At 47.6% G+C, this 24,965-nt stretch overlaps 1 protein-coding gene across 2 annotated transcripts in view; it reads left to right on the top strand.

Annotated features, from left to right (window-relative positions):
- The window catches only part of Galnt18 (polypeptide N-acetylgalactosaminyltransferase 18), a 368,839-nt gene extending 345,888 nt beyond the window's left edge, over positions 1-22,951 (top strand). The window contains exon 11 of one of the 2 annotated variants that reach the window (XM_008853482.2): positions 22,532-22,951. In XM_008853482.2, coding sequence (XP_008851704.1) covers positions 22,532-22,678 — 147 coding nt within the window. In that variant the 3' untranslated portion in view covers positions 22,679-22,951. The remainder of the gene's footprint in view (positions 1-22,531) is intronic. The other variant, XM_008853485.2, reaches the window with a different exon arrangement.
- Positions 22,952-24,965: the final 2,014 nt, after the last annotated feature.

Genomic DNA, 24,965 nt, shown 5'->3' with positions numbered 1-24,965 from the left:
GAGAGAGAGAGAGAGAGACCGAGCACTGGGGTTTAAACTTGGGTCTCTTTGTCTTTAAAACCTTCACACATTTTCTACACACTGTCTCATGTGACAAAGTCCAGAGCCTCGGGTATAGACAGTGTCAGGTCTCTTATCTATAGCACTGTTGCCTTCATTCCAGTCCGGAGTCGCTATAAGGATGAGGTTCCTCCTCAGGTCAGTGTCTGAGCCATTTGTGAAAGGCTGTCCCTCACATTAGTGACCATGGAACTTTCCTTTCATCCATCAATCTGGAGGTCCATATTTAACTTCAGTGACCTTCATTGACCACTGTGTCTCCCATTATGAATTGACATCCAAAGACCCAGACATGCAGCTTTGAAGGGACCTTTTGTCTCTACCCCAAATCTCCCTACTTGAGGGACTCTACAATTAGACCTGGGACAGGGGCCCTGGCCTTCCAGAAGGGGAGGTAAAGTATATGTTCATACAAAAGGTGAGAGAGCTCACAGGGTCCTAGAACTCGGGGGCTGAATAGAGCCGCCACTAACAAGGAAGTTAGGACAGACTTTCAACATTCTTGAGACCCATGAGTCAAGCTTCCCAACTTCCTCTGGGGAAGATGGAAGTCAACAGGGCAAGACAAGAAGCTTTGCCCCGATCCTGGTGTCATTAATTTCCCCTGTGTGCCGGGGAGGCTAGTAAGGGGAGCCCTGGTTGCATCATACTGTGTGGGCACAAGGCATCTTTGACCTGTGGCCTTGATATGGAGACCAGAGGCCTTTGAGAGACCCTTTGATCTTAAGTGAATGGTGGAGGTCAGTACTGAGCAACAATAGGGGCTGGTTAAAGAGGGGGAACAAGGCCCAAGCCCGGAAAGCAGAGGGGAAGGTGGTGGAGGGAAACAAACAAAATGCTTCCCAGACAGGCAGAGGATGAACATGGCAGGTCTGGAGACCCAGCTGGGCCTGCAAAGTGGGGTTCAGTGAAAGGGAGCAGTGAGCAAGGAGTTAACATCTCAGATTCCCTTTATTTCTAATCATGGCAGGACATTGGGAGTGGGTCCCCTGGAAGGCCAGGGATGAGTGTGACAATGGCAGCTTGTCTCCTCACTCCTCTCCCATGGAAGCCCCAAGTTCCCCAGCCATACCCAGTTGCTGACTCACACTGTGGCTTACAAGGCATTTGTCACTGTCCCCTGCTAGGTGTCTGCCTCCAAGGAACATAGGATGGAGCTGCATTCACTCCTTTCCCTCCTTCAACTTGATAGGCAGAGGAGGCTCAGAGGTGAAGCCAGGGAAGATGTTTGGGGCCTGGGTATGTGTTGGAAGGAATGGCTGTGTTTTTCTGCCATGGACCAAGAGCAAAGCATATTACAGGTTGAAGGTCATGGGAGGCTAAGGGGTGCCCTGGGCCAGGGGAGGTGGGTGGAGCTGACTTTGCTGAGATGAAACTGGTTTCATGCCTGAGGCTTCAGGGCTTTTGACAGTCATCCATCATCCTTAAGGGTCTATGGAGGCCACTCCCTGCTGCCTTTAGCCAGGACTACTCAACACCCAGCTGGCCCCGCATACCCTACACTCCATCACCCCCACCTCTATTCAACTTCTTTCTAGAGACTGTGAAAGGAGCAGTTCAGGAAGTTGATGGTGGTGGGACAGGAGTGGGGCAGGGCTAGTGGCTTTTCAAAAGACAGTATTAGAATATTCTGAGTGTTCCATTTTGCTAGAGTGAAGGGCTTCCAAGAAAGGGAATAGATGTGTCATAACGATGAAGCATCAGGACCTAGACAGTGTCACAGCACTCAGCTGAGTGTGGTCAAATGCAGGAGGGTACAATGAGGAGAGGGCAGGACAGAGCCTAGAAGGGACACTGAGCCTGCTCAGAGAGTCCACTGAGGAATGAGAGGCTATGCATCCCCAGGACTTATTTACATCTGGGCTTTCAAAGCCCCCTCTGGTGGAGACTGGGGAGCTGGATTAGAAGATTCTAGAAAGAAAAAGAGACAGGATGAAGACTTACCAGAAGATTAAAATGCAGTTTGAAAGTTTAGCTATTCTCTCCTTCCCCTCCACCATAATCTTGGGGCCTTCAGGGTCCTGCCCTGGCCTCCAAGATCACTGCCCAGAGCAACAGCTGAGGCTGATCCACAGGTCTCAGGTTTGGGTGCTTGGACTGGATATGTTTATTTACAGGTGTGGCTAGGAGTCCTGAGGTGGCTTAGCATGTTGACTTCACCTCCCAGGAGGCAGGAAGACTGTCCTGGAATAACCCCCAGAAGGCCCAGACTAGCAGGGTATCTGGGACTTGACATCACCCCGATATGACTGTTTCAAATCATCTCCCAGCCCCTTCCCAAGGCCGAACTCCTCCAGAGGCTCTGGAATCAGCAGGGAGTCATCGAGGCAGCTCTTTCTGTTTGTCTGTCTGTGAGCCACCTCACCTCATGAGGAGCTCTCTCCTTTCCTCATTTCAGGATGTCAGCTCCACAGGATTCCCGCCTGAATGGACACAGCGCCCAACCAAGCAGACACTGCTGTGTGGTGCTCTGGGGCTTGGGCATTTTCCAGCCACTTTAACACATGTCTAATTAAAGCTCCCAGGGTGCTCTGGCAACCACATCTTTGATCCCTTTACCAAAAGCAACTCTTTGGAAGTAATATTTTTAAATTCTTAATTTGCAAACCCAGAGCAGTCACTCATGTTTACTATTTAATAATTAATATCTGTGCAATTTTTGCTTAGTGCAGAGTGATCAATATTTATCAAGTGGCCTGGAATCTATCCACAAGCCCTCACTGATGAGGAGTCACTGCTCACAAGGCCAGAGGAAGCCTGGAGCCCCTTAAATGATTAAAGCCTTGTGCTTGAGCTAAGGACATGACTCAGTCAGTAAAGTGCTTGCCTTGCAAACACAAAGACCTGAATTTGATCCTCTGTACCCACATAAAGAAACAAACCAACCAACAAAAAATGGGTATGGTGGTGCACACTTGTAATCCCAGAGCCGAGGAGGCAGAGACAGGTGGATCCCTGGAGTTCAGTGGCCAGCCAGCCTAACTGAATCTATAAGCTACAAGTTCAGAGAGAAAGACCCTGTGTTTTTGACCCCTGACCTCTACATATGAATGTATATATGTGCACAAACACACACACACACACATTAGTTTGGGCTAATTTTCTTGCAGAATGTTTTAATCTGCAAATTACATAGGGACCTGACCAACTAGAATGTTCTGCAGTGGCTGAGCTGGAAGGAACTATATCTGGGTGCATTTAGAATTTCTTTTCTGGTTTCATAGTATGTATTATTTATTCTCTGAGGACCACATTTAAACTCCACAGATACTCTGAATTAATTTTAAAATAATCTAGTGTGATTCTCCTAGCTTCTACAAGAAAAAGACAGTTATTTGCATATCTCAGCATTCCATCTCATACCCTGATTTTCTATTTAACAATAGAATGCCTCTCCTCTAACCTCTGCAAGCTATTCTGAATTTCCAATGCTTCCGGCCGAACTGGGACAGTGTTAGATACTGACATCCCAAAGCCATGTTTGATGAAAACATCTCCTGGCAACACTGATGTACAGGGCTCTGATGAGCAATTTTCTGATGATGAACATTCTTTCTTTCAGTCATTCATCAAACATTTATTGAGCACCGGGGTTTGGCAGGAGGGAAACAGATATGAATCAGACACGGCCTCTGCCTTCAAGGAGTTCATGGGCATGTAAACACACAACAAAACAGGATGAATAGAGCAGAAACAGAGGGCTGTGTAGTGCTCTGGGAGTCTGGGGTGATACACTCTGCATGCGAAAGTCAAGGATGGATTCATGTGCATGGTTTGTTTGATCTGAATCTTGAAAGGCACAGAGACAGTTCCTAGACACAGGGAGGGGGAAAAAATATCCCAAGTAGAAGTTTTGTCTGGGCAAAGGCACCAAAGGACAGAACATTTTTGAGGAAGATGAATCTGCTGTTCAGTGTGGGTAGAATGTAGAGACATACAACAGAGCATGAGGGAGATAGAACTCAAGAGTCAGATGGAAGCAGATGGAAAGGTTGGTAAAGCTACACCCAAGTTTGGGCTTTACCTTAAAAGCAAATGGGGAGGGGGTGAGGAGGCTCTTAAACTGTAGATTTCTGTTTTGATCTGTTTTTGTTAGTAAAATAAAATTCTCAAAGCTGGTTTCTTATAAAGTAAAAACATTTGTTTATCTCAGGAACAGATTTCTGCTTGAGATGGAAAACCAGAGCGTGACTGGAGGTTAGTTCTTGTGCGAACAAAGAGGAGGTTCCACAGAGCTACCTTAATCCCTTCAGAGGACAAGACTTTCAGTGACTTTCTTTTCTTTTGCTGTGATAAAACACCATGACCAAGGCAACTTATAGAAGAAAGATTTTATTTGCCCTATGGTTCCAGAGGGAAATGAGTCCCTCATGGTGGGGAGGCAGCAGGAGGCAGCCAGAGCAGGAAACAGAGCACTCACAGCTTTAGGAAACAGAAAGAAGTTGGAAATGGAGCACAGCTCTCTCAAAACCCACCCCCAGTGACACTCAAAACCCGCCTCCAATGACTTCCTCCAGTAAGGCCCCATCTCCTAAACCTCCTCAAACAGCACCACCAATGGGAGCCAGGTGTTCAGATACTTGGAGCTTATGGGGACATTCTTATTCAAACCATCACAGTGACCTAAGGACCATCCAGCAGACCCTGCTTTGTAAACACCCAGTCACTGCCACAACACCACACTGAGGGCACAGCCTTCAATGTTTGGAGGCAAATCACATCTAAACCATAGCAATATCCTTGGTGGGATCTGAAAGATCCATGTGGCAGCTGGGTAGAGTAGAAGGAGAGAGGCTGGAGGCAGGGAAGCGAGAGAGCGAGGGAGGTGGCTTTTCCATCATCCCCAGGAGAAGTGGGAAGACTTTAAGAGGCCTCTTAGTCCTGCTGATCATAGTGATGGATTAAGCAACAGCACCTGGGGAGGGGTATGATCCATGACACCCCAGCTCTAGATTTTGAAGAATAGCTTGTAAATACCCAGAGTCACCCTCAAACACACTCCTCTCTAAAAGGCAACACCTCCACCCACACATGGTGAAACCTCATTAACACGGAGATGGTAGCTGTTGTCTTCCATGAGTTTTCTAACTCCCCTAACTCCCTTTAGATTAAAGAATTCTCCAAAATATCCCCTGTGATTATAAATTCCTACTAAGTGTACATCTTTCAGTCTTTTAAAAAATATTTTACTTATTTTTTTATGTGTATGAGTGTTTTGCCTGCTTGTATGTAAGTGTACTATGTGAACGCATTGCCCACATAGGCCAGAAGAGGGTGTCAGATCCCCTGGAACTGGAGTTAGAGAGGGTTATTAGACACCATACAGGTGCTGAGAATCAAACCCAGGTTCTCTGGAAGAACCATGAATTTTCTTAACCACCGAGCCATCTCTCCAGCACCCTTTCAATCTTCTCAGCATTCCCTTCATCCTGTGATTGGGCTTCTTGGATTTGACATGTTGCACTAGTGAGAGGTATTTTTTGACCCCTGCACCAGGAAAGGGACAGAGAGGGAAGCAAGTACAGTGTATCACTACAGGGACGAACTTGATGGCTGGACATAAGTGGATGGGCTGCCCCTCAGTGGTAAGGCAACCCTACCCTGACCACCTCTGGGGGCTTTCAGTAGTTAAGCTAATGCTGAAGTCGCCCACCTTAAAAAGTTGCTAGAGAACCTCTAAGAGGGCTGCTGCAGTGTGCCCTCTAACCTCCTGCTTCCTCACAGTGTGTCTATGCATCTGAACACACAGTGAAATCAATGGGTGTGCTGAAGACCAGAAAGACCCTAGGAGACTCTGAACTCTACCTCCCAGAATCCCAAGAGCTGACTTGTACAGGTGGAGCAGACATGTCCCATTGGCCGCTGAGGAAGATGAGAGTGGGAAGGCCATTTATAGAGCTGCCTTCCTGTCGGCCTCCCCTCGGCCCAAACTCCACTGCTACCAGGAGACCATCATGTACCTGTCCCCATCACAGAAAGTCAGGGTGAGGAGAGAGACTGATGGGGCGAGAGGGGCCTCAGGCGGCAGCAAGTACAGCGGGAAGAAACACCCGGGAGACTGTGTCAGTGGACAGCTCGTTTATTATGGCAGAAGCAGAGGTTTATATAGGAAAGTTTCATGGGCAAAGAGGTGGGGTTGGTTTCCTGGAGGGCAGGCAGGTAGGGGGAGGGAGGGGCTATGTGGCCTTTGTCCTGTCCTCCAGTCACATGATCTACAAGAGACCTGGTTAGGATTGAGGGATTAGAGACCTGAGAGTTTTGCTTGGGGTTGTTGGGTAAGAGACAGTGTATCTAGAATGGAGCAGGCCAGTTTCCTGCTGTCCTCACTGGGAGGTCTCTGGCCTGGCCATGCTCTACATTCCAGGCACTCCTAATTTATCCCAACATCTCCCCTCTTTGTCTTTTATAAGGGGTGGATGTCATCAAAATCAGAGAAGGTATTAGGGATAGTTTGGTACTGGACCAGGACTCAGTGGCGATTTTAATGATGTCCTGTATGTGACTTTTGAAAACTTGGATTAGACAGGGTGTCATGAGAAGCAGGGTACATAAGGCTAGCAGGGGACCTAACAAGGGTAGGAGCCAAGCAAGGAGAGGGTTGGAAAACCATGGGGTCCCTCCTGGATTGGAGAGGGCCTGGAGACTATTCTTTAGGTCTTGGAGAGTTTTGACATTTTGTTCAACAGTTCTGGATTTGTTTATGTAAAAACAATATTCCTCTTTTAGTAAGAGGCAGGTTCCCCTTTGTTCAGCTGTTAATAAGTCAAGGGTCCTTCGGTTTTGGAGCACCACCCTGGCCAGGGATGTGATTTGGTTTTGCAAGGCCTCAGGCTCTCAATTGTTGATGTCATGGCTTGTTCGAGCCAGCTACGAAATTCGGCGGCTGAGTGATAGGAGTGGTCCAGGGCCCCCCTGCAAGTCCAACCGATCCTGCAGACAGAGCAAGTCCCAGGCCAATGAGCAGGGGGATGAACACCTCTCTTTTGTGTCAGTGGGGAGTTTTCATCCTATTGACTGCTTTTTCCTTTTTTAGAAGGTAGAGTTGGGGGGTAACAACGACAGGAGTACAAAGGCAGAAATAGTTTGGTTGATACAAGTCGTTATGGTGCCGTTACACCAAAAGAGGGCCGGGTGGTGCGCATAGGGCTGTGGATATAGAAATGTTAGAGGCACAGGTGGGGGTTAAAGCGGAGGACCTGAAGGAACAAAAAGGCACGGAAGGGAGCTGGTCATAGAGGGGGATGTTGGGGAGGGGTCGGTGGTGGGTCATCACCTGGGTGTTCCCTCCAATGATCACGATGTTAGCTGGAATGGCTGCTAGCAGGGGTCTGGTGAGAGAGGTGCAGAAGAAACATTGAGAAGTATTAGGATGGGAAGAAAGCTGGAGAAGATCAGAGGCATACTGGATGTATTGAACCCAAGTTAGGGATGTTTGAATTTGTTTTTTAATTGTGGTGCTGGCACTAGCTGATGGGATATATGTATGTCAGTGTTGGGGTATGATGTAAACCCATTACTGTAAAGCTTGCCATGAACTCCAGTGTGCCATCAGTCATCCCAAGGTTCCTTATTTTCTATTGTAAATTTATTTCATTTGGCTTTATATTTATGATAAATGTTGCATTGTTTTGGGTTTTTTTTTAATGCAGCAAGACCAGTATTGACAACCACCATAGATGTCTTTGTCTTGTAGGCAGTCACCCAAATTTCTAAAAGGAAAGCATGCATAAGCATCCAATTGCTTGGAGGCAGAGCAGGGCTGAATGGGGATAGTTATAGCTGTTTGGCACCCCTTTAAGGAGCAGGTGGCAGTGCCGTTGACTTGGTTAGCCTTTTTATGGGTTTCCTTGACCTAGAAAGACCATCTGAGTACTGTCCAGGCTGAAGCAGAGTTAGAATGGAGTATAACTAGAATGGCCATGAGAATGACCGAGAGCGAGGCATTTTGGGGGCAGGCTGCTTGGGCTTGTGAAACCAAGTTATGGACATCCCGCCATGTGACATTGCGTGCTGTCCTTGGGCAACGTTTTTTCCTTCTGCATTGCTTTTTCTCTGTCAGGGAGAGTCTGGCCATTTTCTTGGTCAGCGGGGAGATATCAGACATTTCTGGCAGGGACCCAAATAGGGCTTGATTGATCCTGGGGAAAAACACAAGCAAAGCCCCTTCCCAGTGTTAGCAATGGGTCAGGACCTTCCAGAATCTATCCAGAGGGTCCTTCCATCTCACCATTATCTGTGGGAGGGTTCTGGATTTTTTCCAGTAGAGGACTATGGGGGGGGGGTTGTTGTTCTTTTTGAAATGTTGAATAAATTTAAGGTAGCTAGTACCATAGACAGTTGTATGTTGGGAAGGTAATTACCTCCCTTTTGTTTTGTGAGTTGATTTTTTAAGGTTTGGTGGGTTCTTTTGATAATTCCTTATCCTTAGGGATTATAGGGGATTCCTGTGTGGTGGGATATGTCCCAGTGGGAGCAGAAGGATTTAAAGGTTGAGCTGACAAAGGCTGGGCCATTGTCAGTTTTTATCTGTTGAGGGAGGCCCATGATGGCAAATGTCATGAGCATGTGGGCAATAAGTTTTTTTTGAATTTTTTTGAGCTTGTGTAGTGGCCCAAATGAATTTGGAATAAGTGCCCATCATAATGAAAACAAATTTTTGATGGCCAAATTGGGGGACATGAGTAATGTCAATTTGCCAGAGGGTGTTCTCTTTCAGGCCATGAGGGTTGGTACCCAGAGTTTGTAATGCAGGGGTATGTATTAATAAGGCACAAGAAGAGCAGGTTTTAGGATCCATTTTAGGTGGCCTGTAGGGGTGTAAGGGAATCGGGCTTGGAGGCCTTTGAGGTTTGTGTGGGTGAGACCATGAAACCCTTTAGCTTTTGTAAGGGTAGAATGGAAGGACCCATGGGAAGCAATGCAATGAGCGAGGGCATTACCTTCTGTAAGAGGTCCTGACAAGGGGCTATGGGAACGGATATGTTGGATATAGAGGGGCTGTTTACATCCCTCTAAAAGGGTGGATACAGAAATGAGAAAGGGAGATAAGGGGTTTTGATCGAGTTTAACAAAAGATCGTGAGATCCAGGGGAGAAGGTTAGTGACATAAATGCTACCAGAAAATAGGTTGGTGGGCTCATGTACCTCTTTAGGGCAAGGTAGACTGCATATAATTCTTTATATTGGGGGGAATTATGAGGAAGTTCTTGGAAGAGGACAGTGGGTGGTTGGGCGGCATCCTTATAGAGGACAGTGGCAGCTCCCTGGGAGCCCCCATCAGTGAAAATTGTAATAGCTTCCTCCAAAGGGGTTTGGGAGAACAGATGGGGAGGGAGCCAAGGGAGGGAGAGTAGAGCAGCAATCAATTTATCTTTGGGAAAGTGGTTGTCTGTTTGTCCCAGAAATCCCATTAGGCTAACAGCTATCCGGGAGTGATTACAGATCAGCCATTGGACATCAGAGAGGGAAAAGGGGGTGATGATTTTGTCAGGTTCTTTCCCTAAGGTTTGTAAGGAACGATTCCTTCCTTGACATATCATGTTAGACAAAGCATCCATTTTGGTTAAAAAGTGAAGGGCATTGCCAATAGGGGTGTGAAGCCATTTGAGGACCCCTTGAGGTTGATGGAGGACCCCAATGAGTGTTGGGGAGGAATTGAAAATCAGGAGGTGGACCAGGGAAGAGGGCTTAAAGCGGTGTAGGGTCATCTCTTGAAGGGATTTGTTGATGGCTGCTAATGCCCTGTTGGCTTCCAATGTGAGTGAGCACTTGGATGAAGGATGTTTGTCCCCTTTTAGGAGGTTAAAGAGGCATTGAAGGGTGTCTGTAGAGAGTGGGAGCCAAGGCCTGAGCCAATCAAGGTTCCCTAGGTAACTCTGTAAGGAAGCCAGGGTAAATTAGGAAGGGAAGGAAAGGACAGGTTTTAGTGGCTGGATGGTTGTTAGGAAAATTTTAGTGCCTAGAAATTTTATGGGCAGGATGAGCTGAATCTTTGTAGGAGTGATTTTAAAGTCAGAGGCCTTAAGGGAGAGTATTAATTGATCCCTGAGGTCTGGTAAGGGTAGCAGGGGTTCATACTAGGCAAGGATGTCATCCATGTAATGGTAAACATGGATTCCCTTTTTAATATGGGGTTTTAAGGAAAAAGCAACCACTTCTTGGCAAATGATGGGGCCTTTAGCCATTCCTTAGGGGAGAACAGTCCATTCATATATTTTTGCAGGTCCAGAATTATTGATTGCAGGGATGGAGAAGGCAAATCTCTTATAATCTCTTGGGTATAGTGGAATGGAGAAGAAATCCTTGATATCGATGGATAACAAGAGGGTATTTGAGGGAATGGCTGAGACCAGGGGGAGTCCACGTTGAGGGAAGCCCCAAATTCGTATGGTTTTTTTCATGGCCCTTAGGTCTTGCAATAAGTGCCATCTCCCTGAGCTTTCTCTTATGGTAAAGATGGGAGTATTCTATGGGCTGTAGGAAGGCTGGATATGTCCTAATTGTAATTGTTTTTTAACAAGTTTCTCAATGATTAGTAATCTCTCCCTAGATAGTGGCCACTGTTCACTGTTCACAGGATCATCAGAGTTCCATTCTAGGCAGGGAGTTTAATATTTTACAGTGGCCACTAGAATTGGGGATGATCAGTGAATGGGCAAAAGGGGCATGAGTCAGACAGGTCGCTGGGGTCCATTGAAGGACCCTCCTCCCTGTTGGTGATAATTACATCGAGATCTCTGAGGAGTTCTCTTCCTAGTAGGTTAGTAGCCACGTCATCAACCAAAGGGCGGATGTGGCCTTTGTTTCCATCAGGGTCCTCCCATGTGAGGGTTTCTTTAGTGATGAAGGCCTAGGAGGCACCCCACCCCCACCCCCACTAACTTGGGGCCCGGTAGTAAGGACCATGTTGAGGGGGCTTCCTGTCTCCTAATAATAGTCTTATCTGCCCCTGTGTCGTAATAATAGTCTTATCTGCCCCTGTGTCGAGGAGGCATTTAAAGGGCTTTCCCCCCAATTTGATAACTATTTGGGGGTGAATTTTTTCTAGTGTGGTGGCAGTCCATAAGGTTCTGACCTTAGGAGGCTGCCCTCTTACTGGTGGGGCTGAGGGCTGCCCCAAGAGAAGTTTAAAGGCGGGAGTGGCTTTCCTTCTTTATCATATTTGGAATGGCAAAAGGATTCCAATGGAATCCTTTTCTGCAGCAAGGATCAGACTGTCTTAGGGGCTTCATTTGTTTTAGTTTTGGTGTTATCTTGAAGGCATTCATTCTTCCAATGTCCCCTATCCCCACATTTAAAGCATTTACCTTCTTGTTTTAAGGCAGCTGAGAAAGCCTGAGCTTTCTGGATGGATGTGGCCTTATGCGTGGCCATGCCTGTATCTTGGGTGGTCACAATCCATTTATCATAATGTTCCTCCTTTAAGCCTTGACAGGCCTGTCTACATTCAGAGGTCATCCCATCCCAAACAATATTTCAGAGTAGGATGTCTCTTGTTGTAGGGTCAGAAGTTTTTCTATCTTAAAGTTAGCTAACTCTTTCCTGATATTTTCTATGGCCTGTTCCAGGGAGGCCAGGTCAGCCACAGGGCAATCTTCTGGGCATTTCTCATCCAAGTCCTCAGGGGAAGGGTTGGGACAAGGGGAAGCCTTCTCTGATATTGTGGGTTGGGGGGTACCTACGCATTGCCTGATGGCCACAATGATGGGGAGGAATTGTAGAGGGGGCAGTCTTCAATTTCCCTCCATCTGGATAGGTAACCTACCCTGGTCCAGACTTCTGAGTCATATGGGTCCCCAGAGGCCACCCAAGGGGCAAGTTGTAGGACTTCATCCCAAAAGGAGGCAGCCTCTTTCTGAGAGAGTTTAACCCCTCTACTTTTAAGAAGATCCCAGAGGCCCCTGATTTGGGGATCCCTCAAGTTTCCAGGGGTGTTTCCCATGACAGAAAAGGAAAGGGGGGTGAAACACCGAGTCCTAGAGGAATGTTCCCAAGACCCGGAGGATATGGGGCATTCCTGACTAGTCCAGGGTGCAAGCCTGACCACAAATTTCAGAAAACCAGTGACCACCCTAGGGGCTTTTAACTGGTCATTGTGTTACCGGGTTTTGTAATAGAGAGACGTATAGATAGGAGGTCTTTGCCGACACCTGGATGGGCAGTTGGGGGTCCATTCAGAGGACTAGGAGCCTTTAGCTAACATCAGAGAGTGGCCCTGATCAGAAAGCTTTAGTTGTTAGTTGTTCTTTTGTCTTGAACGCTCCCTCACTCCCTCGTGAAGGCGCAAACCGAAAGTTAAAAGGGGGAAAGGAGAGATGCCAATCCTCAGAGAGTGGGATGGCCAAGGCTTAGCAGCCGGTGTCCCTCTGTTGGGGAGTACTCACCCTTCTGCGCGTCCTGGAGAGGCTTTCTCGAGCCCCTTGTTGGGCACCAGCTGTCGGCCTCCCCTCGGCCCAAACCCCACTGCTACAGGAAGACTGTTGCACACCAGTCCCTGTCACAGAAAGTCAGAGCAAGGAGAGAGACCGATGGGGCAAGAGAGTGAGTGGCAGCGAGTACAGTGGGAAGAAACACCTGGAAAGACTGTGTCAGTGGACAGCTCGTTTATTATGGTGGAAGCAGAGGTTTATATAGGAAAGTTTCGCAGGCAAAGAGGTGGGGTTGGTTTTCTGGAAGGCAGGCAGGCGGGGGGAGGGAGGGAGCTTCTAAGGCTATGTAGCCTTTGTCCTGTCCTCTGGTCACATGCTCTACAAGAGACTCAGTTAGGATTAAAGGATTAGAGGCCTAATAGTTTTGCTTGGGGGTTGTTGGGTAAGAGACAGTGTATCTAGAATGGAGTGGGCCAGTTTCCTGCCATCCTCTCTGCGAGGTCTCTGGCCTGGCCATGCTCTACATTCCAGGCACTCCTGACTTATCCCAACACCTTCCCACAATCAAAGTTGTCCGTAAGGTTGACAACTTAGTGAGGGGCCAGGAGTGGAGATCAGCAGAAGTTCTAAGGTCTTCCCAACTCTGAAATTCTTGACTCCTAAACTCTGAGATTAGATTGCAAACTTTAAGGTTTTCACCATCTACAAATGGCTGCTGGGCCAGCCAGAATAAAAGCACCATGAACTGAAAGGGAACAGAACTTATGAGGGTCTTCATCATACGTCATAGGATCCCATACCCATAATTCCACCCTCTGGCCCCCTCTTCTATCAACCAATCGAGTAAATGGAAGGACTGTGTCTCATGCTTTAGGTAGCTCCCCCAGAAAACAAAACTGAGACAAGGCGATTTGATCAAATGAGGGGGCCCTTTAAAATAAATTTGTGAATCTTAAAGGCCTCTTGATTGCCACAGCTTGAACTAGGTGTATCTAAAGACAAGCAAAACCAACCCTACCTTCACTGACTGCATTTGTGTGTGTGTGTGTGTGTGTGTGTGTGTATGTGTGTATGTGTGTGTGTGTGTGTCTACATGTTTGCATCTCCTCTAACTTCAGATTTGAGAAAGGGCAATAGAAATACTTTATACTACAAATATTCATACTGTATGGAGTGGACTTCAAATATGTATGAATATTTTTAGAGGGTTATTATTGTTTTTGAGAATTGTACACATATGTATTGAATTTGCATCATTTCCAACACTCTAGCCCCCATCCAACTCCCCCCATTCTCCCCACTCCCTCTCAATCCCTTGTCCTCTTCTTTGATTATTACTATTACATCCATATGAATATTTTTTGAAAACGGGACTTTTGTTAGTGTCTCTGGTCTATGCTTTATGCTGCCCCCCACTCTGGGTTCTCCAGTGGCAATGTTGATGTAACTCAGCTGAGTCCAAGGGAACCCTGAGCAGTACCCACATCCCAGGCCTGTGCCTGCTGTGTTCTTAAAGGGAGTATTGAGGATTGCAGCAGAGATGTCTGTTGATGCCTGGAAAGATGAGTTTTAGGGAGTGTAGGGAGACTGCCTGGAAGAGAGCTGTCCTAGTTTGCTTTCTGTTGCTGTGATAAATACCATGGGGAGGAAAGGGTTTATTTCATCTTAGAGGATACAATCTGTTGTCAAGGGAAGCCAGGACAGGAAGTCAAGGCAGGAACCTGGAGGCAGGAACTAAAGCAGAAACCATGGAGGAATGCTGCTTACTGGCCTGCCTCCAGGCTCACATTCAACCACTTTTCTTATATAGCTCAGACCTACTTGCCTAGGGGTAGAACCTCCTGTAGTGGGCTGGGCTCCCCTACATGGCTTAACAATCAAGACAATGCCCCCAATCTGATGGAAGAAATTGCTCCATTGACGCTCCTTCTTTGAACCTACGTCAAGAAAGAGCCCAGAGCCAAGCTTGCCTGTTGAGGGACAGTTGGATGGTTGGTTCTGATGTATGGTGTCTAATTTGATAATCTGATGCAAGATAAGCAACCCAGTCTAAAACAAAGCCTATTTGCAGAACATATTTCCCAGGAAGCGTTGCTAACCCTGCTGAAGCATTCCCCTCACACACACAGAGGAGGAGCCCTGGACTTTCCCCAGCTCCAATCCCCAAGTGCTGTCAGCACATCCAACTTTGAGAACCTTTTGTGCTGAAAAGAAAGGGCTATAATCGGGTATTTCGTTATGGCTCTGGAATAAAGCATCTTTTCATTTCCAGGTCATTGGAAGGGGCAAGTGTGGAACTGTCCAGTTTTGAGGAGACTGACAAAGCTTTGTTTAGTTGCAGAATGCTTTGTTAGTTATTTTTAAAATTAGAGCAATCAGCACTTTCTCCTTCCTTTTCATCCTGCAGAGATCAGGGACAGGAGCAGATGTGATGGCTCAGCTCCCCAGAACTAAATGAGATTTTTAAATGTATCAAATATTTATATGGTATTTATAATGTACCAGGCACTACTCTAACGTTTTTAAAATAAATATTACTTAGAAACCATGACAGACCTATAAGGCACTTCCTAAAATTATCTCCACTTCACAGATGAGAAAACTGAGGCACTGAGAGATCAAGTAGCTTGTCAGAACTCAGACCTGAATATATCACTTCCAGGGTCCCCACTGTAAACTACCATACCACAATGGCTTGTCTTATGTCCAGAAAACCAAGTGTGGGGAATTTGAGGCTAGGCTCCCTCTACTGAGTCAGGTGTGTATGAACTGGCTGGATCCTGGTGGCTTTCCAGCTGCCCTGTGTTTCTGTGACCCTTCTTCATCTATCCTTTACGCACTTGATATTGCAAGTACCCTCCCTCCGGCCAAGACCTCTCATATGAATCTGAGGCAGAATCTTACACAGGCTCCAGTAAGTCCCCTTAAAGAAAGGAAACACCCAAGTGTTTATTGAACACACTGTTGAATATTCATACTGCACAAAGACCATTTTCCTTTACAAATTACTTAATCTTGGGCTTTCTGTAACTAGACCTAACTTTCTGCCCATACTTTGAAGTATTTGATTACTAATCATTAACTACTTAACCCGGAAACTTCTGAGCTCACTGTGCTTAAAGCCCAAGGCCCATAGGGCTGCTTGCCCATGGAAAATTAATTAGCAAGGAAGGTGGAACAGGAGCTCTGAAGGAAGCAGAGAAGTTTGTGGAATACAGAATCCAGGATCGAATACACACCTGGCCCAGAGATACTCTGACTGCAAGTAAGGCCAGCCTGGGGTCAACTCAGGAACCCCAGAAGCTCCTGTCCAGTAAATAGATGTCGGCTGGTCCAGGCCTTTCATGAAAGAAGGATGTAGCTAGTATGAAGAATACATCCCAGCATACTCCTCCTGGGGAGGGGAGCAGTCTGATGCTACCTGATACACATCTAGCCCCATTCTACACACTCTTGGGGAAATGGAGCTAGGATGGGGATGCTTGACTGTATCACAACCTGAGATCTGTGCCCAAGGGATTCACAGATGGAGACTTCCAGATGTCCTAATATGTCCATAGTCCACCATGTTGAGATCCACAATGCAGTAGAAAGAAGCCCAGAGCAGGTCTACCACTCCCCACGTTACTTCCCAGGTCACATGGCCACTCCTTAGGTCACATGGCCACCACCTGATAAAGAGTTCTTTTGTTACTTCTTCTCAGGCCCTTTGCAGTCAGTCCTCCAGAGAGATCCAAGCTGGGGACTGGAGGCTGGAAATCTGACTCTAGGAATTATTATTAGCATTCTTTATTCTATACATTCAAGCCTCCACTTTTTTTATGGTTGCTCCCATTTTTAATTCAGTTTCCATTCCAATTAAGCCCTCTGTGTGCTGCGGCATCTCTCCTGCCAGGTTTAATTGCCCTTATTTAAATTCTTTAATTAAAAGTATTGTGTGTTTCCAGATCCTGTAGTTGTAAGTATTACACAAATAATTTACATGACTGGACTGGTAAACCAAGAAACAAGCAATGGAGCCCTGCACAGAGGTAGGAAAGGGTCTGGATCCAGGCAACTCGCCCCAGCCCTAGAAGCCAGGGGACTGGACCAGGGATACAGGCAGGGCCCTGGGGATTAGGACAAGCATCAGCTAGTACATGGTCCTGCATCTATCTTTCCCTTAACATGCTCACCCAACCAAGCACCCAGAGAGACCTGCATAGCACAGGGGTCAGACCTAGCAAAGATTAACTAGGTCACTCTGATTAAAGCCAGAGTCTGTTCAGTGGCCAAGGCCATACCAGTGGGTCCCTCCCTAACCCCTTGTACCGCATCTCCTCCCCCTTACCCATGCCTCTTCTGCTTCTGTTCACCTGCCTTCCAGGGTTCCCTGAGTCCTCAGAGCCCATTGCTCATTCTGGAGCTTTTTATTAAGGTACAGGCCTCACAGGTCCAGGACCTCACAGCTATCTTCTGGGCTCCCACCTCTCTGCCCATATGTTTCTGCTCAGGTCTCACCTTTGATGGAAGATCTCCCTGACTACCTCTTATAGTCACTACCTATTCCCTGCTCTCCAACACACCCAAGCATCCTTCTGGGCTCCCCAACTTTGGACTGAGTTTCATCATATCCTATCATGCTAGAATTTACTGCCAGCTCTCTCTCTCTTTCTCTCTCTCTCTCTCTCTCCCTTCCTATCATATGTCCACCCGGCTTGCCCTGAGGGCTGGAGGGGTCAGGCCATGCTGGCCCCAGGGAACATTACCCCATGAACTTAAACATGCTCGTTACAGCCTGGGGGGCCGGATCCCAATTTAGCAGTTAGCACCTTTCCTCTGGACACCCAGTGAGTGTGAAGACCCTGCTTTCCCATGATCTCTCTCTCTCTCTCTCTCTTTCTCTCTCTCTCTCACAGTACCATCTCCACAAAAGTAATGACCTTTTGTTTAGTTTAATCATGCAAATGTTCCAGCACTTGAGAACTGTGCCTGGCACACAGTAGATGGTCATTAAATATTTGCTGGTGGATGGAAGGATGTAGGAATCATGTCTCTGCAGAGAACCCTCAAAGGGAACAGACCAAACCAGCTTCAGTTCTTTGAGATGATCCTCTTTTACTCCAGTCCTGGGTACCACCAGCTCCTTCAGTCTAGCCCAGTACTTCAGAGACAGGCATGGGTTGGGATAAGTGGTGAGAAGGATTGACTACTTGTCTAGTGGAGAACAGGGAAGGGGGAAGACCAGCTGGGCTCTCCCATGGCATCTTGGGAAAGTATCCCATCCTCTCATAGCCTTGGTCTCCAGTTCTATGAAAAGAGGATTCCTATCATCTCCACCTCCGGGAGCTGTTAAGAGAAACAGCTGGCACTGAGCAGGGACAGCATGGGCCCAATGTCAGGCAAACGGCAAATAACTTTTTTAGTTCCCATGCAGAACAGGTAGAGACACAGGCAGATACAACACCCGGATGCTCCCAGGGTGTGGAGCATTTCAGGAAGGTATGAATGGAAGGAAGCAAAGCTTCTTTGCAAGTCTGGTAGATGGAATTTGCCCAGAGAGTGGGAGAGCACCCAGCATTTGTTCCATAAGAAAGATGATGGTCGGAGAGGAGGGCAGCACCCATCGCTGGTGCTAGATCTACTGCCAGAGAGAGCCTGAATGCTCTCTCCCTCCCCAGATGCAGTTCCAAGGAGCATGTCAGATGCTTACACTGTTTGTTGTTTGAGAAGATTTTCCTCCATCAGCCTCCGGGGAGGGAGCCCTTGACACAGCCCTCTCAGGAAGACTGATAATCTCAGTGACATTGGGTCCCTTCTCCCCACCCCACCTCTGCTCTTGGACTTGACCCATTTCTTCCACACTCTTCCAGGAGGCCACACTGGCTGTCTCTACTCCCACAACCATACACATCTTGTCTCTAGGATGCTGAGGGCAATGGGGGGGGGTGCGGTGGCAGGTAAGGCCTGGGAAATATCAGCCTTGAGTCTCTGAGGGACACTCTACTCCCTCCAATTTCTCTCATGTTGGCAAGGTGCTGAGCAAAGGCAAGCACAGCAGGCTGAGAATGTGTTCATGTGGCCGGTAGGGAAGGAGGGGATGCAGTTGCCTCTATAGTCCATGAGTATTTCCAAGCTCTGGGGGCCAAGAAGCTCTGAGGCAGTCGGCCTCACTGTTGGCAGAGCCTGTCTTTGACCCTGAGGATGTGCTGAGCAGCCAGAATCTACAGCAGAGTGGACAGAGTGTGGCCCAGTCCCCTTTCTGAGAGCCCCCATGCTGATGCCCTGAATAGCCCCATGTTTGTATATGCCATCTGAGAGCTGGTAAGTCTCCCATCAGCCCTTCTGTTCAGTCTCCCAGGAGTCATTCCTCAGCCCCACAGACAAGGCAAGGAGAAGGGCAGAGGAGGGGACAGCCTTTCCCAAGCACCCCTTCCCAGCTAACAAGCAGAAGAGATGGTTTGAGTACAGGATTCTCTTCTCTGCCTCAGGCCTAAAATCCAGGAGACCATGAGCTGGGCTAGTTCTCCCTCCCTGCCTGAGTTCTGCTGTCTGCCTCCTGGAGCATGACAGACAGTTGAAGAGATCAGGATGGTCTGGCTACAGTTTTACTTCAGAGGCAGTAATGATATGCCTGGCCTAGGCATGAGCCACAAATACACTCAGGTTTGGGTGCCACAAGACTTTCATGGATGCTATGGGAATTGGGGCTGACAGTTCAGTGGGCTAGCCTTGCTTGGACCCAGTGTTACACAGAATGCTTCTGGCCCCCAAAGCCCAGCCTTTCTAAAGGACAGGATAGAGATCCAAGGGGGACCACATGTTCTTAGAGGACAACTTGAGGTGTCTTCTAAAGATACTATGGTCTTCCCAGCATGGGGCACGAACAAGATTTGAGCACAGAAGTGCCAATTCCTTGACCACACTGAAGAAACCTGTTGTCCGGTATATGTGACACAGCCCTGATGTCATTCTGTGTGATCATTTCTGAGAAACACAACCAACTGGAGCTTGTCTGAAGGAGGGCAGCCACAGTGAAAACATGATACAAGGTTGTCCCACAAGGCACCTGGAAAAGTGTGGAAATGGGGACATGGAAGAAGTAGAGAGGAGTAGGCCTTTCATGGCAGTCTGAGGGGAAGCCCCAGGTCTCATGGTAGGTGCTGTGAGACAAGAGTTTAGTTAGTGGGAGGAGGATGCTCTCAGGAACTCAGCCTGGGAAGAAGGCCCTTGCTGGGGAGGGCATGTTCTTCCCCTCTAAAGGTGCCAGGCAGAGTAGAATGGGCCATCATCCCATGACTGAGAGAGGCCATTCCGTCTACAGATGACAGAGAGGAGTGGCCTACAAAGTGTCCCACAGCATGGAGGGGGTCCCAAGATCTTTCAAGCCTTATCTGCTGCTCTCCCCTTCCTTGGGCCTCAGAACCTACATTTGTGGTTCCAGAGAACCTGCACCTGCAGTATAAGAGGAGAGGGATTTCCAACCTCCCCTTGCTTCTTTGAGACAGTGAGTCACTGTTCTTCTCAGGAAAGGGCCTGAGACCCAGGGTGGAGTGTAGGGAGGGACCCCAAGTTACGTACCTGGATATTTCTAACACGGACTGTGTGATCTGATGGACCATCTCCACACAACAGGCATTATGACCACCCCCACCCCCGACACTCACATACCCTCGCTGCACTCTACCTCCCCCTCTTGTTCCCTGACTCTTCATCTGCTTTACAATTCTTTTCTGAGGAAGCCTGGAATTTTTGCTTTCACATTTCTTAATTGAAAATCAACACATGTACAGAAACTTAAAAAAACACATGTTCAACTCAATCTAAAAACAAAGCAAATGGCCAGGTAACCAATATCCAGGTCAGGAAATAGCCCGGTGCCACACCTCAGAGATGGTCCCCTACCCTTGCCTCTGCCTTTCCCATTCCATTCTCCCCATAGGAGACTACCATCCTGACTTTAACATTTCTGTTTCACTTGGCCCATCAAGAAACTTATCCAAGCAGAATGTGCGTGTGCATGTGTGTGTGTGTGTGTGTGTGTGTGTGTGTGTGTGTGTGTGTGTTAGCTCGTTATTGCATTTCTGAGAATTATGATTTATTATTTGGTGTAGTCCTAGATGGCATCCCACTGTATAACTATACTATAAGTTTATTTATCCAGTCTACTCTTGATGGATGCTTGGGTTGTTCCCAGCTTGGAGCTTTTACATCATGTTTCAGAAGTGTTTAAGTACATGTATTTAGTACACACATTCCAATTAGATGTCAGCTAGGCATGGAATTGTTAGGTCACAGGAACACATGTTCAGCTATAGTGGAAACAATCTGTTTCCTAGGTAGTTGTGAGAAATATATCTTCACGTTTTCTTGAGATGTCAGCAGTTGCCACGGGGATGATTGTGGCCACCTCGGAATTGAGTTCCTTACAGGAGAGGTTTTCCATGTCTCCCTCAGACAGTTCACTGCCTGCCATGAGTGGGAAAAGTTGCAAAATAAGAGCATCAGGGCAGCTGGGGTCCCAGGAGGAGGTGGGTGGCAGCACGGTGAAGGTGGAAAGGTTTCCTGCAGGTAGTAGAGTGGGAGCTGGACTTGGAGACGCAGCAATGCTCAGCCTGTCACAGAAGTGTAAAGAAGAGGCCCAGAGGGCACAGAGATAAAGCACATGACCAGAAACCTGCAGGAGCATAGGGCGTTGTACTGTGAAAGGTGTGGAGCTCAGGAATGGTCAGCGCTGAGGCTAGAGAAACACACATGAAGGCTCTCAGCCTTGCTCGGGGCAGCTTGCACCTCTGCTCCAGGCTGCGACTGTACTTTAGCAAGGTTCCCAGTCCCTTAGGAGCCTGAAGTAGTTGCTCAGGTGAGAGGTGACAGTGACTCAAACAAGGCAGACATGATGGGACAAGGATATGGACAGGAAGGAGGTGAGATCAACAGGACTGGGTACCTGACTGGATGCTGAGGGGCAGAAGGAGGACATGAAATGTCTAGTTTTCCTACACAAATGCCTGGTTATTGCAGAGATGGGGACCACCAGCTACTCTTCTTATGAGGCCAGGTTCAGCTGAGCACAGCCTCATAACATCCTCAGACAGCCTGGGCTCATGCTGGGCTCTCAGTGGCCCCAGAGTCCCCATCCCAGCAGGATCTCACTTGAGGCTCCTCTTAGCTGCTGTGTGGATGTTTTGGGAAACGGGACTTCTGTGTTAGACAGCCTCGTGTGTCAACTTTACGTTCCCTGAATGAGGGAACCTCAATTGGGGAATTCCCTTTATCAGACTGGCCTGTGGGCATGTCTGAGAGGCATTTTCTTGATTGCTAAGTAATGGAGGGCCCATCATATGGTGGTGGTGCCACCCCTGGGCAGGCTGAGCACAGGCCAGGGAAGCAAGCCAGTAAGCAGCATCCCTCCATGGTCTGTGTTTCAGTTCCTTCCTCCACGTTCCTGCCGAGTTCCTGCACTGGCTTCCCTCAATGATGAACTGTGATCAGGATGTATAAGCCTACTTTCCTCCCCAAGCTGGTTTTGGTCAGTGTTCTATCACAGCAACAAAAAGCTTGGACGGCTTCCTTCAAGGAGTTTTGGGTTGTAAACTGAGTATTTGTGGCTACAAAACATCAGTAGTATGAAAGACCCCATGCATACCCAGGACTTGGGGAGTCCAGTGGCCTAACAGAATATCAAAGTCCTGGAGTTTGGTTGAGACCAGCACTATTGACTCCAACAGTCAAATGGGGGCCCTAGGAGCAGAAGGTCCCAGTCTAGGGATGTCCAAATGCAGGCTGACCATGGAGGGATTCCAAGACTGAAGCTTTTCAGAATAGAGACCATTCCCCTGACCAGGAGCTGTGGGAACAAAGCAGTATTCCACAGTCCAGTGAGATAGACAGAAATTGGGGCAGGGAGATCTCTGTCCCCACAAAGAACTGGGCACCATGGGGAAACTGAGGCACACCTTATCCTTTGGGAGGAGGTAAGCACATAGGAGCTGGGGGAACCTGAGGACATAGGAACATAGACCTCCCCAAGCCACACAGGTTGCCCCAGCCACCCCCAGGGCCTGGCCTCCCTGAATCCCCGATTGCTGCTACGCCCGCTGACATTCTGTTTGCCTGGTTCCTAGGGTGGCCCCATCCAGAACCGTAAGTCCAAGCGCTGCCTGGAGCTGCAGGAAAACAGCGAAATGGAGTTCGGCTTCCAGCTGGTTCTGCAAAAGTGCTCAGGCCAACACTGGAGTATCACCAACGTCCTGAGGAGCCTGGTATCCTGACCCTCCGAGCCGTTGCCAGCCACCGCTTTGCTACTATGTAGCATCAGCTGCAGTGTCACCTGCTGTCACGTGGGGTTGTTTGGAGTCTGGGGTGGGGGGGGAGTCAGGTTAGTCACCTCTCCCACAAAAGAGCTTTTTATTTCCTATCAATTTTCATGGGGTTTATAGAGAGATGCTGAGAGGTGGGCGAAGGTATAATATCAAACTATTTTGCAACTATAAATTATAAGATATTTATAAATGACAATAAAATACGATTGATTAAGAAAATGGGTTTCTTGTGATCATTTGGTACCCTGGGGTGACCCATGCCTGGCTCCACTGAGGGACTTTCTCAAGCCACTGTCACAGGTTTTCCTGTACATTTGCATTTAGCTCTCCAGAGTCCCTGGGGCGCTGTGGCAGATCAGTGAGAGGGTGTATGCCAGGCTAGTCACACCTGCTAGTCACCACCTAGAATGTCAAAACACAGAAGTGGGCATCCTCCAGAGGAAAGAGGCAGGGCAGGGGAGGGGTGTAGGACAGAGACAGGCAGATCCCTTGAACTCAGTGGCCAGCCAGCCTAACCAAATTGGCAAGCCCAGGTCCCAGTGAGAGACTCTGTTTTGTTTAAAAAAACAAGATAAACCAATACCCTAGGTTGACTCCCATATGTGTGCCCCTACACATGCACACACACACACGCACACACACACACACACACACACATTCACACACACATGAGACAATGGATGTTTTCCATGGCCCAGGATCTCTGAGATTCTGGTGTATAAATGTAAGAAGTGGGTGTGCTAAGTGGATGTGGGCAGAGGCAAGAGGTCAGAGCATAGGGGAGGGAAGAGGCTGAGCAGTCCACAGCCCACAGCCAGCCTTGCCCCATCCCAGCCTCGGCTTCCTGCTGCAGCAAGCTAATTAGCAGCTGTTTAGGACTTTCTGAACACCCTGGAGCGAAAGCATTATTTTTCTTAATGATTTTGCACATTAAACAACTTCTTTCCCTGCTTCCATTGCTCTGACACTAGAGGAGCCATCTGAGCCTATCCCACAAGACCTCCTGGACTGCCAGCCTTCCGCCTGGTTCACAACCCAGATCCATAACTCAGCCCCCTGCCTCACCCAGCCCTGCACATGATTCCATCTGTTATGAGGGAGGCAGGAAGCTGTGCTTCACTCCCCACTGGAAGACAGATACTGTGGGTGGCATCATCAGTTGGCAAAAACTGTCAGTGGCAAGGTCTTGGCCAGTCCCAAAAGTCACCTGCCAACAGCCGCATGCCCACAGCTCCTCCAGCTGACTACTCTGCTGGAGAGCCCTCTCTGGCCCAAGGCTTCCAGCAGGCTTAAATATAAACAGACTGTTTAAAACCTCCAGACTGTTTAAAACCTGTTTAAAACCTCCAGTGGCTCTCAGCAGAGATTTTTGAATGATCAGTTCAGACACTGGCCTCAAACCTTGCTCCCTCAGTAAGTCTAGCACAAATGTCAGAAGTATTGAATAGATGATAGATGATAGATGATAGATAGATGATAGATAGATGATAGATAGATGATAGATAGATAGATAGATAGATAGATAGATAGATAGATTAGGCCAGCTGGGGCTACAGGGAGACCCTGTAGATAGATAATTGATCGATAGATGATAGGTAGACAGACAGACAGACCTCTGTGAGTTCTAGGCCAGCTGGGGCTACAGGGAGACCCTATAGATAGATAGATAGATAGATAGATAGATGATAGATGATAGATAGATGATAGATAGATAGATAGATAGATAGATAGATAGATGATAGAGCTAGAGATGATAAATGATAGATGGTAGATAGATGATAGATAGATAGATAGATGATAGATGATAGACAGATAGATAGATGATTGATTATAGATAGATAGATAGATGATAGATAAGATAGATAGATAGATAGATAGATAGATAGATGATATATAGATGATAGATAGATGGTGATGATGATGATAGATGATAGATAGATAGATAGATAGATAGATAGATAGATAGATAGATAGATAGATAGATAGATGATAAATAGATAGATGATAGGCCAGGGCTGGTGAAGTGGCTCAGTAAGTAAAGGTGCTTACTGTAAGCCAAGACTGATGACCTGAGTTTGACCAACACCCACATGATGGAAAGAGAACTGTCTCCCAAGTTGTCCTCTGACCTCTACATGTCTGCATGCATGCTAGGTGAACTGCATGCACACACACATATGCACGTGTACACACATACACACACCATAGATATATGATAGATGATAGATCGATAGAT

Source organism: Nannospalax galili, unplaced genomic scaffold (genome assembly GCF_000622305.1).
Source record: "Nannospalax galili isolate Female #2095 unplaced genomic scaffold, S.galili_v1.0 scaffold44, whole genome shotgun sequence".
Lineage (NCBI taxonomy): Eukaryota > Metazoa > Chordata > Mammalia > Rodentia > Spalacidae > Nannospalax > Nannospalax galili.
This window is presented reverse-complemented; position numbering and strand designations above follow the sequence as displayed.